Source organism: Neodiprion virginianus, chromosome 3 (genome assembly GCF_021901495.1).
Source record: "Neodiprion virginianus isolate iyNeoVirg1 chromosome 3, iyNeoVirg1.1, whole genome shotgun sequence".
NCBI lineage: Eukaryota > Metazoa > Arthropoda > Insecta > Hymenoptera > Diprionidae > Neodiprion > Neodiprion virginianus.
Window position 1 is genome coordinate 40597778 of NC_060879.1, and position 12501 is coordinate 40610278.

Here is a 12501-nt window from a genome sequence, read left to right on the forward strand (position 1 = left end):
TTTTATTTGCCCACAGGTCGAGCTTTTGGCGGCAGTTGTAACGCGCGTGAAAATTTTACTATGGTAGACGATTTCCTGGAGTATGTGGAGTAGCCATGTTTTTTTGGAATCCTGAATATTCTAGGTTTTTTTTTTTAATTGATCTATTACCGCGGTGTGAAGATGGGATTCAAGTAAGTTCTACGATTGTTCGAACTTTCCGTGGTTCCAATGTTTTAGAGTGTTTTGCAACCGGTTTGGTAAATACGTCATTGTCACAAGAATATACGATCATCTTTAGACACGAAGATGCTTGCTTTTGTCGATTGAACCAAAAGCTTTTCCGCCGGATGAACGAGACATCTGTCATAATTTATCAAGTTCCTCTAACGCGTAGTCGAGTGGTTGTGGAGTTGTTATTTATTCATACACGAAATTGTTCAGCTGTTGCCAATCCAACGTTGTTGAATAGAGAAGTGAAAAGTGCCAATCAGCTATGGGAAGAATTCTCGTAATGTACCATAACCATGAAAAATGAAACTAGCCAGGAACAAACAGAGGGAAGAATAATGCCGGGATTGATTTATTGGGGCATTACGTCTGCGTTGTGTAATTCAAAGAGCGAAAGGTCTTTTGGGTGTCCGGAGAAACAGGTTAAGCCATAGACCCAGTGAAAGCTCCGCGGATTTCATAGAGCATGGAAGACTTCGAATGATGGAACAACTTGCCTTAAGGGTAAAAGCTCGCCCCGTATTTCAGTATGCAAAACGTGGCTTGGACGTGCTCTTTGAGGTTTTTGAAGCATGGGTCCGTTGTGCTTACACGAGCTTTGATGCGGCGTTATTAACAAGTGGCGAAATGGTTATATACCTGGCATATACCTTATACGCCCGGGAAACCTTTGAAACATGCTCTTTCATTCTGCACCTTATATCCTCTCTCTCTCTCTCTCTCTCTTTCTTTGTCTATTCCACGCCTACTCGCTCCCTGCTAATTTACTACAAATCCTACAAGGCTAGTCCTGAACTTTACCTGCAGAGCTTTTGATACGGGAAAATTGCTCCTGGGCCAAAGTCATTAGTCTACGTCAGAGTCGACTGTGTGTCCGCATTTAAATACCGGTATAACTTTGCGCATCATATGCGTACGTATTTACCCCACATACGGACTTGGCATTTCACATTTTTACTCATGTAACTATATGTTATGATGTAGGAACAAATAGTCCGGTATAATTTAATTGCTCGAATTGAGGATACTGCAAATCTTCGAGGACCAGATGAAAGTAAATTTGTATTTCTCAAACACTTTTAGCGGCTAATAATGAACGAAGGTAATGCTCCAAACAACCACCGTGTTTCCTGCACTCGGACACGTTCAGAGCCAAGTCTAGCACCCCCACGGTGTAGTTTAACTGGGTATGACGACACGTAACCAGCCGCCAGAAACGTGCCAGTCTGACCGCAGCCGGACCGTAACTACTGGTCCATGATTTAATCTACGCAAGATGATCTCGTTCGGCGTGTTGAATTACTTTTCTCTAACGACACGGCACTTCTTGAATCGGTAAAATTAGACGATCCACCGGTGAATGCAGATATATACCAAATAGATTTTAGCGTTATCGAATTCCGCCGTCAGACGAGATTTTCATTGAAATATCGCCGATGAAATATGACGTATTTCGATCTCTGACTCGGTTTTACTCGCGTATTCATGTAACACGCGTAGAGTTTAACACCTGCGATAATTACCAATGAAGGAACGAACGAACGAATATTCTACAGCGTCGAGAGCCTGGGCCGAGAGAAAATCTCAGCTGTCAACTGTCAAACGCAGGATTCAGCGCAAATAGGCGACATAGCTGCGGGCTCGAGTGTAAAAGATGGCAAGTACAGGCGAACGTTTGACCTTTCCATGAAATCGTTGCAAGCTCGTTCGATGATTTTCCAAAGCTTAGGTACGCAACCGGGTACCAGATCCGGTCGTTTCTACTATGTGTATACTGTTGCCTGGCGTAAAATTAAAGCGAGTTTTGTTCTATTACGAATGATGTAACGTGGGAAATTGATTCCGTTCGATGTACTAGTTATAATATACTTAATTGAGACGGCACTTGGTACCTAATCGACTTCCATTGTCCAAATTGACTATTGTAATTGATCGTGGACGTAACGATGAGCGCAAAGTCGTTGTTGCTATTAAGCTAAACGGACTTCACCAGCCACTAATCAACGACTGTTGAAACTATTCTATAGGAGTTACGTTTAATACGTCCGTAACGTGTTCGTTATACGGTTATACGTAACGTGTTTTGTGACAATGAGGTATTATAACGGTAAAATATGAGATCAAGAAGAAAAATTACAATCAAGTTCAATTTTATTTTAAAAAACATGCCTCCTGAACATGAAAAAGGTGATGAAAGCATATAATTTAAATTTAATTCATAAACTGAAGATCGTCAGTTTCAATGAAAGTTTCATCATACCTTCTGTTTTGTTCGTAAATGAATTAAATTTTCTCCCAATTAAGTTATTAAAGAATCTCTCTAACGAAAATCGGACTTATTTTTCGGCTGATCGTTGCTTTTGAAAAATAATTGGATACAAACAAATTCCCAAAACTTGTGAAACTTAAAAAAAAAAAAAAAAAAGTTACAAAGCAACTTTTTGTCCACTAAGGAAAAAGAAAAAATATCTACCACAGAAACAACGTAATTATTTTGTTTTTTTTACTAGAAAAGAACTCGCAGTCGTAATTAAGAGCTCTTTCATTACTCTCAGCAAGCGTAGCAGTAAATAATTTCTTCCAATCGATCAGAGTTCTACAGATTTTATAAAGTCAACTATTTCTTCTTATCGCCATTGTAGGAAATAAATTTCCGAAATCTTTAATCATAAAAGTCTGTTAAATTCAACCTGAAGAAATTATTTACTCATAACTCGTTGACGTACCTAACGGGTAGAGTTTTTTTGAGCGAAAGAGAGTTTTCAGAGACAAATTGGAATCGAATTGTTTCTTGGGATCAAAAAAAAAAAAAAAAAATCGTGCAGGTGAATATCGTTCGCTGCAGGAAGGCCGCGTATTCGCGAAACGTGGTGTTGGGTGTACCCCGGATATCATATCAGCTGAGAGCAATGCTCGGCTGGAAGTGTTGGACGTGCCTTATCGGGCGTGGACCAGACAGCTAGAGTCAACCGACCCCGCCTGCGTGGTATCCGCACCAATTCCGCCGTGCAGGGTTACAGATAACGTCGAGCAAGCCAGGGTAAGGCTGGTTTCGAGGTTCTGTGTACACACTGGTGGGCGCCTAGCGCCGGTCGGCTTCAACCTTTCCCTATAGGTTTAGGCTTTCCTCTAGAGGATCGCCCGCCGCCCTTGCAAACCTCGGGGAAACTCGCCCCTCGGCATTGGAGGCTTTAATTTCGCGTGTCAGGGTTATGCCGGCGTTTTTTTCATCTCCCTTATTCTCATTCTCTTCAATATATTTTTATTTTACTTCTTCCATCGCAATTTTTATTTCCTCGAAGAGATTTTTATCCGAAGAAATTTTACAAACTTTACAACGTACGTTACATGTAAACGAGCCAAGAATGTTCTCCACGCCTTGTTTTAAATTACTGTAAAAAAAAAATTGTATCGCAGATTTCGAACGAGCGATATTATTGTTCGATATGCTTCAACGAGTGGATAGTGATAAATATCCAGATCTCCAGGATCTGGAAAATTCAAGAAAGAGATGCGAATATTTAAAAAATTGAAAACTTCTTTAGAATTACATCTATGCTAAATTTTTTTAATCTTTTCCATACTTGCAGGCCGTAAAAACATTCCTGACAATCTCTCGTTTGAGATTTTTCATACAAAAATGAACAAAAGTGTGCAGATGCACACCTTAAAAATATTTCATAAAGTATAAAGATCTCGCACCGATTCGCACATTCAGATATCTTGATATTACCATTTTAATCAGGATTCTGATATCGATAATAAAACGAGTTTTTTCGAGAATCGAACATCCATCAGACAAGGGTATCTAATTTCTGACAATCTGAAATTTCAGTAAAGATTATCTCTCGTAGGAAAAACCTACAATGTTAATTTCTGACAAGTGGTATTATTTCAAAAACTTGAAATAACAAGAGAAAAGGAGGAAACAGTTGCTTCGAATACCTCGACATTAAAATTATGACTCTTAAAAAAAAAAAAAAAAACCTCGATTAACAAAAACTCCAATACTGTCCCCGTAAAGATCTAGAATTCTAAAAAAATGTCTACGCAACATTTTAGTATAAAAAAAAAGCTTTCCATGATCCTGATAAGTTACGTGGTAAATTTTTTCTTCCCATCATCCTACGAAATTTCATCCTCATTCTTTTTACAGAGAAGTAATCTCGACGTTCGCGTTGCGCAAGGACGAAGATAAATTGGGTCAAGATACATCGCGCGGCTCGGCGGTTCAGGCGGTTGTGTCCTGCAGGGGTTGTAATAAGCGTAAAACCTTCTCGCGTACGTGTTTGTGTATGTACATGCGGCGTACTTCACCCCCCCCCCCCCCTCTCCCCCCCACATACGGATCCTGTAACCTCACCTAACCTGCGAACGGAGGTTGGAACTCGTATAGGACGCGGGCAACGGGTACTAGAAACCACCTGCGTACCCGTCGAGGCGATCCGCGACCCCTTCCGCACCTGTGCCCGCACTTTATCACGCCCCGCTGTATTTTCCAAAGTCTATTTCACATAATTCCTATATATTTTCTGGCGCCGGGGGATCGTGTGCGTAGGTATAAGCTTATGTACGATCCTCCATGTATAACTTTGGGCCTCATGCGTCCAAAACAACCCCTCGTGGTCACCTCGACGCTGTTACGTACTCTCAGCTTTCCAAAATTATTCCAGTCACGTGAAGATATTGTTGGTTTTTTTTTTTTTTTTTTTTTTTTCCTTCAGAATTTGATTGCTCGAGGATTGATTATACTTGACATTAATTTTATCGCGAGATAATCGCACGTCGAGTACCAGTTGAATTATTATGTTCATACAATACGAAGGTCTCTTCGAAAATGTGAAAATATTTGATATTAGAGAAAAAAAAAAAAAATCAATTAAACCCGAATTATTTTTCAAAATTTAATTAATTGTGCAAATTATAAAAAAAAATCTAATACATCATTTGAAATAATTATAAAAATGAGATGAAATTACATAATGCATCCTATCAGAATAACCCTTTTTCGATCGATCGATTCTTGGATACTGATTAGATTCGTTTCGAATCGCTCAGAAATTGTTAAAAACTTAGTTGATTCGTCAATTTCACTGTACGATGACTACTTTTTACAAATTCAACGTCGTCATAAAATCTCGCAATACCCACGCAAGTTTAACGAAAGGAATCCATTTTTGACCAAACAACCTCTTTAACTGGTCACCTGTAAATAACCGATAGCCAGATTTGATCGACAAGAAATTCTCTCGAATATTGTCTTTCGATAACTGACAATGAGATCTTAATTATCGTCTTATCACCGGAAACGATCGACCGAGTAAGAATAGGTTTTGAAATCGTTGTTCTTTTGATTTCATTGTGTCATTATCTTCATCTCCTTCTTCTCATGCTGTTCTTTCAAGTAAAAATAAACTTTCACTGATTCTTCTCTAGCGTATTACACAGCTATAGATATGTATATGCATGGGTACTCGGTAACTCGATGAGAACTTTCTCAGATGGTGCGGGGGCGTCCTACTAGAAGGTAGGTTGGTAGGTAGGTAGGCACGTGCTTTCCTCTTGCCCAGAGGGCTCTACTCCTCCTTCTCTTTGTCCTATCTAACTTCTCTCCACGCAGCACTGCGAAGCTTTCATACACACATTTTCGACCGGTTCATCACCTCCCAGATCCAGCGATCAAATAAAAAGAAAAAAGAGTGAAAATTTTCCACCTCTCCTCCGAACCAACTGAAAACATGGGATGAGAATGGTTTCATACCTACAACAATAATTTTTTTCCTCTCTTTTCTGAACACTACACTTTCAAACGTTTTTTCAATTAACTCTCGCGATTGAAAGATATTCGGTTTTCCCTCAGCTCCTCACCTCAAGTGATCAGGCTCATCTTCTCTTCGGTATATAAGTTTGAAGAAAGCTCATATTATGCCAGGACAGGTACCGTAGCCGTGGTGGTGTGGCGAACACATTAGCGCGGAGAACATCCGCGGCGCGTGCCTCTCGGCTGTGTACCAAGGATTTGAGGGGGATTCGAGAGAGGCGAAAGCGTTACCGAGGTACCAAGCACGCACGAGAAGTCTGCTCTGAGATATAAGGTATATAATATGCAGTGTGTAGGTGTAAAGTTATCCTAAAGAAACCCAAGAATTAGATACTGTATTCCTTTTTCCACCTTCTCTTGTCCCTCGTTTGCCTGTACTTGGAAAGAAAAAGTAACTAATCAAATTATCTAATCAACTGGTTCGATGAGAAACAAAAGCAACAACAGAGTGATTGTTGTAATTGGGTATATAGGTACTTATACTGAGTAGCTTTTTTTATATTCTGGAGATCATTCGATACTTTTCTGTTTTGTAATGAATATATAGTCAAGTTTCTTCGTACGTGGGATATTTTTTTTACAACTGATGAGAATCAGAGTATGTTTGTCACCGCTTATACACACATTTGTATCAGAAAATTTTTAATCAGATACGTATGGAGGAAAATGGAAAGGACTGATTAGTAGAGATGAGAGAGGTGGTGCACTGCGGGTTCGCCCGGGTAGATTAGATATCCTCGAAATGCGCAGGTACCTAAAATGCCTCGACGCTGCAACGATGCGAATGGATCTGTATACAGGATGGGTACATTCATTGGGGGTATACGGGTGCCCGTATGCAACAGCCACTTTAACGTGCCCATTACACACCCACAGAGTATAACATAACGCATCCAGCCAAGCAATTTGCACTGCGGTTAGCCTGCAGTGCTCGATTTTTAGTAACTTATCCATGTCCGTTGGGCGTCGATGCGCAGCATCATCTTATCCAACCCTCCACATTCTCGCTATTCTCCTTATTCAGTTTTTCTCTGTCCGTCACTCTGTCCTGCGAGTGAAAGAGCGTAGTCTCCACAGTGTCCAAGAAAACCGAGTCAACACCCATCCGTGCGATGCACCTGAGACTGACTTCACTTTCGCCTTTCCTCACGTGGAGATATCCTCTCGTATTGCCGCTCGAGTGGTTTGGAAATTGATAATAAAGGTACTGTCGATCAGGACGTTATTTCATTGGGTTGAGAATCAAGCACTGCGAATATCATTCATGATGACGATAATCGTAGAGAGTGAATTAGAAGTGTTCCTTGACTGGGAACCATTTCAAAAGCATGGATACGTCAGTTCGAAAGGCTTTGTGGGTTTCCCTACTGCCGTACCAATTATTGCCGCATCCTGTTCGAGTTGTACGTCGGAGCGATTGGTGTGTTCGAATGTCTGGCTACCCTCTGTATACAGTGCACCGGAAGTGACGAGATTGGGTCTGCGAAGAGGAAGTAGCGATCGAATCTGTATCATTCAACGTATATAATAAATGCATAACCCCGGTGGCTTGGCCTAGAGGTTTACCTAACGGTTCAATCCACTGTTCAAGAATGGAAGTTCTGAGGATGGGTGCTGATTAATAATCGAATTCCCTTTCGTCTCCATATTCTCCTTCCTATTCGATGATCCTCACAATCAGCGCCGTCGTCCTTTTCTCTCTTGAGTTTGGATGCTCACCGCTTGTATAATCCACCGTCTAGAGCCCATCCCTCTTCTTTATTCGGTGTTACATCGCTCCAGGACGTTGTCGGATTATTATCATACCTATGTACACATCGATTTGATCAAATCCTTACACCGTTTCAACGAAGCGCAATGCATTCTAGAACCGGGAACACATGCCGGACCGATACGCCGGATAAAAATAACACGGATTTATTGCGAACGCTGGCCAAAGCGTTATAATCCATGCACCAGCTGACTCGACCTGACGACTATCCGTAAGGATGACACAATGCGGTGACTATACTTGTGTGTAATTAAATGTCGCGAAAATGTCACTGCGCAAGTATGAACCTCCTCAACCTCTTTTTTGTCTCATTCTGTATTTTTACTTTTTTATACGCTGGAGGGTCACGATGCATGTGTCTTTACATGCGCTTACTTTACATGCAGACTTGTAAGTGGACAGGAAAAGGTCTTCCGACGAATCGATAATGCGAATTGGGGAAAAAATTATAGCTTGATATTGAACTGTTTTTATTCTTTTCTTTATTTGTTTGAAAAACTTTTAATAAATCTGCGAAGCATTATGTGAAAATAATCAGTACTCGGAGTTTGCAAGACCTTTGCAAAGTTTGTCAGACATTTTTTTTTCGTCCAACCGTCTAAAATCTTGCCTATAAAATGTTAAAAATAGGTTTTCATCCGGGTGAACCTCAAAACGAATATTAAATCCTAGGTTCTAAAGGCCGAGGGATGAATTTTAACGCAGCTGAATCTTGAATCGGCTACTTTCGTATCTATCCGTTGATTAAACGTTTTTCGAGTGTCAACCTCGTCGCGCAGGGGCGGCGTACGTCGGATGCAGAGGACACTTTCGGGATGTCCTCGTAAAAGAGGAGGAGCTACGGGACCGTGGAAAGGACCCTTATTCCGGCCAAGAAGACACGCATGAATTATAGAATATAATATCGGCGCGTAACTCAACGACAATTAATTGGAAATAAAGTTGGGAGAACTGTAAGAGAAGAAAAATGGCGTTCAAACCATGCTTCGTGTTTTTGATTCAACGAGTTGATTACCTCTTTTTACGACTCAAACGCAGTACGACACGGCATGGTAAAATATGCAAAATGAGTTCGCGAATTATACGGGCAGTATTTTGTATAATTCTGGTGTATGTGCGAATTATCCTCCGTTTGCAGGTGATCTGCGCGAGATGGTGATCATCTGGCTTTCAGTTTTGTTTGAGGTTTGTTGCCTGCAGCGTGTTGTGACCCGTCAAGAACAGGTCTGCCACTACCATCGGGAGCACGGCACAGCGTTAACCCTCTAGCCTACCCTCGGTCTCAGCCTCCCACCGAACCCCCTTCCTTCCTCTTTGTCAACGTCTTAAGCAGAAGCGTTCGTTCCTTTCTCGTGCGAGCACTCCAATTTCTATTGCTTGTATTATTTTGCGAAAGTTCTATATCGGCTCTATTATACTTTCTCTTCAAGGTGGACAAGTTTTTTCGATTTTTTCTTTTTACTTTTTAAAACGTGACAGCTTGCCGAAACGCTTGATTTGCTCCACGATCTTTGAAAACATCATTTTGAACCAGTGTTTGTTTCTAGGTTTGTACGTTCGTCGAGATGTAGCGTTTGTGTTTGTTTCTAGGTCTACGTTCGGCGAGATGTAGCGAGGTGTCAACCAATCGTGAACAACGTGAAACAAATGACGATCGGTAAAATGTACCGTGTGCTTTTAGTTGTCTGAATGCAGGCGGAATTCGTTAATGTGTACTCTGAATTGCAGAAATGCAGGCGAATTTAGTTTAGGATGTACACTGAATTGCATAAATGCAGGCTGATTTAACCAAGGTTAAATTGCCCGTGGGACATTTCCACGAATTAACTTAATATATCAAGGTTGAAAGTTGCCGGCGAGAAGGCCGCAGATGCGCAGTATGAAGGGCTCGAGGGAATTTCTTATTCTAAGTTTAAAAGTAATGGATTAGTTGCTAATCACGCGATACAAGGGAGTGAACACGAGCTTGCAGCCATGGAACGGTGGAGCTTTATAATTAAGTTTATCGGAAAATGAGGGGATCCGACAGCCTGCAGCCTTTGACGTTTCATAGTTGGCTCACCGCGGAACGATCAGGCTTGTTTACAGCTATAGAAGCTTTGTTAATCCGCTATAAAACCGATTATAATCGAAGGGAAGTGAGGGAGGAGTATGAGTATTGAAACACAAAGGTTTTGTAAAAAACACACGAGAGAAAAATTCTTGACTCAACTCGCCTGAGACACAACGGCGCGCGGCTGTTTTCAGAGTGAATTGAAAGACAACAAAGCTAAAATAGTTGTTGACTCAATTATAATGACGAATTTGACAAAGATCAAGATATATTATTGGTCTAAGTATTTACGTCTAAGCTTACCTCGTACCTCACATATACTGTGAAATTATAACAAGTTTTCGATTTTTACAGCACAACTGACTTTTATACAAAACGTACGTGTTTTTCCCACCCAATATTTTTTTCTGCATTAAAAACTGCGGTAATCTTTTTTTCAGAAATCGTTGAATCTGCTTATAATATTTTTTCACTCGATGTAAAAAATTCGAACAAATGTGCGCATATTTTACAATCGTGGCAATAATCAAGAAATGAATTTACAGACGATAAATGATTGGCTGACCTTTGCTCCTCGGTTTGAGGTTCAGGTTGACTGGGGAAGGCTCGGGGTTGTTATTCGTCGTCGGTGTGAGTTTTGAGGCCGGCGTGTAGCTGATTATGGTTTTGGCATTGGGGGCGTTATTCGCCCCCGTAACAGACGGTGCGTGAGTGGTACTGGTCGGCGACAAGCACTCCTTGGCCTCTTCCTTGATCTTGATACCGCAGGAATCTTCCTGCACGTCCATTTTCATAATCGTTTGTCAATTTCGTTTTTTTTTTTACAACAAACGGTGGCAGCTGCCTGTAAGAAGAAAAATGACAACAAGCATTGAAATAAGATTGTATTACAATTGATGTAAGTGAAATTTGTTGAAATTGGGCAAATTTTCACCAGATTTTAGTAAAATCGATTGGCGAAATCTCCGAGTCTGCAAACAACAGCAGCGGCGAACTCGAATATATGTAAGTTTTTGCGCGAGATGCCGAACGCGCTGCCCCCGCTTATTTCGGCAGCCCGGCATCGTCTCGCGCAAAAAATTCGCATCTGCATCTAATTACGTTCACTTGACCTCAACGATTTTTCACGCTTAACCTATACCCACGCCTATATACCGTGTCTATGATAATCACGTGTGGTGCATTATACATACGGAGATGGGACGTATATAATTAGCGTACATGTAACATAATTAATAAAGTACACTCGGTGTCCCGAAAAAATCAATTTCTCGATATTGATTCGGAGATATTTTCCGATTACTATATTTTTTTTTACAAAAAATTACAGTATACCTGTATATATATGTACGTAACTGCTCGATGAAGGTACCGTACTTTGTTTTTCCTATGGCACATTTTTCAGCTTTGAAAAAGGGAATGAAAAATAAAAAATAAAAAATAATCGGCGGAAGCTCGCGTCGATTTTCGAAACCGCGGTTCTTTGACCCTGTCATTCATTATCCTTGTAAGATATTTCAGTTTTTCAATTACCAGAGAAGGAAGGGTGGGAGGGGGGAGCTTTCGGTTAACGGCAAAGCTTATATAGTAGACGTTATATCCACGTTGTCGGTTCTCTATGTATGGGTACTCGAGCGCAAAGCTTTTCGGTATTGACTATCGCGCCGAGTGCGAATATTCTCACGTGCAGGTTTTCACCATGTCGGCAGTTCGGCTTGTTCGATTTCGTACAGGGTGGATGGGCGTGTGCCAATTCACCCACAAAACCAATCCATACCTATGTATATATTATTCTTACGTTCAGGCCGACTTGCCGGTCGGAATAACAACAACAATAATTCAATTAACGATAAATAAATAACTGTTAAAAAATAAATAAAAACAAAACAAGCCATTCATCGAATACGTTTTTAATATCTCGAGCGTTAAAATATTTATGAAAAACAGACAAATTAAAGAGTTTCGATGTATTTGTATGCATATTTCGAATAAAAAAAAAATCAATGTTGCGATTAATGAAAACGATCAAAACACACTAATTTAGGACGTAGTTATCATCGTCAGTAACACGCAACACGATTTTTTTTAACTTTATAAATATTAAGTGAACACAATTCAGACCAAAAAATTGGCGGAAGATAAATTTGTAACATTCACTGTTGCGTCTAATTTGAGTTAAAGGGTAGTCAAAATTGTTTGATCGGCGACAGGTAATATTTTCACTTTAATAAATTTTTTGAAAAATGCTTCTCTACTTTCCTTTTTGTTTTTTTGCTTATGTTCCTTTTTAAAACTCTTCACTTTGAGGGAGACGAGCGATTAGCAAGGGACGAGTTACGGCGGTTGCAGGCTAAACGGATCAACGCGGATCAACCGCTGTTATTTATACGTATATCTATATGTATGTATACATATATATACATATATATATAGGCATGTACCTATCTACAACTGGTTCGGTGTTCTCTGGGAGTGTTTAAATAACATTTCAAAACCACAAAAACTGTCTGGTATTCATCGTTGATGCTGAACCAGCCCTGCAGACTCAGCTTATATCATGCAGCCTACGCATTTAAGCGTAAAGCCCGTCCGATCGTTATAAATTTTGGAATCATTTCTCCTTCACGCGTCGCGGTATATCCTCAA

At 40.4% G+C, this 12501-nt stretch overlaps 1 protein-coding gene across 2 annotated transcripts in view; it reads right to left on the reverse strand.

Moving 5' to 3' along the window:
* The window catches only part of LOC124301198 (protein CBFA2T3), a 50363-nt gene that overhangs the window by 19676 nt on the left and 18186 nt on the right, over positions 1-12501 (reverse strand). For both annotated transcript variants that reach the window (XM_046755973.1, XM_046755972.1), the window contains one exon: positions 10421-10699. In XM_046755973.1, coding sequence (XP_046611929.1) covers positions 10421-10649 — 229 coding nt within the window. In that variant the 5' untranslated portion in view covers positions 10650-10699. The remainder of the gene's footprint in view (positions 1-10420; positions 10700-12501) is intronic.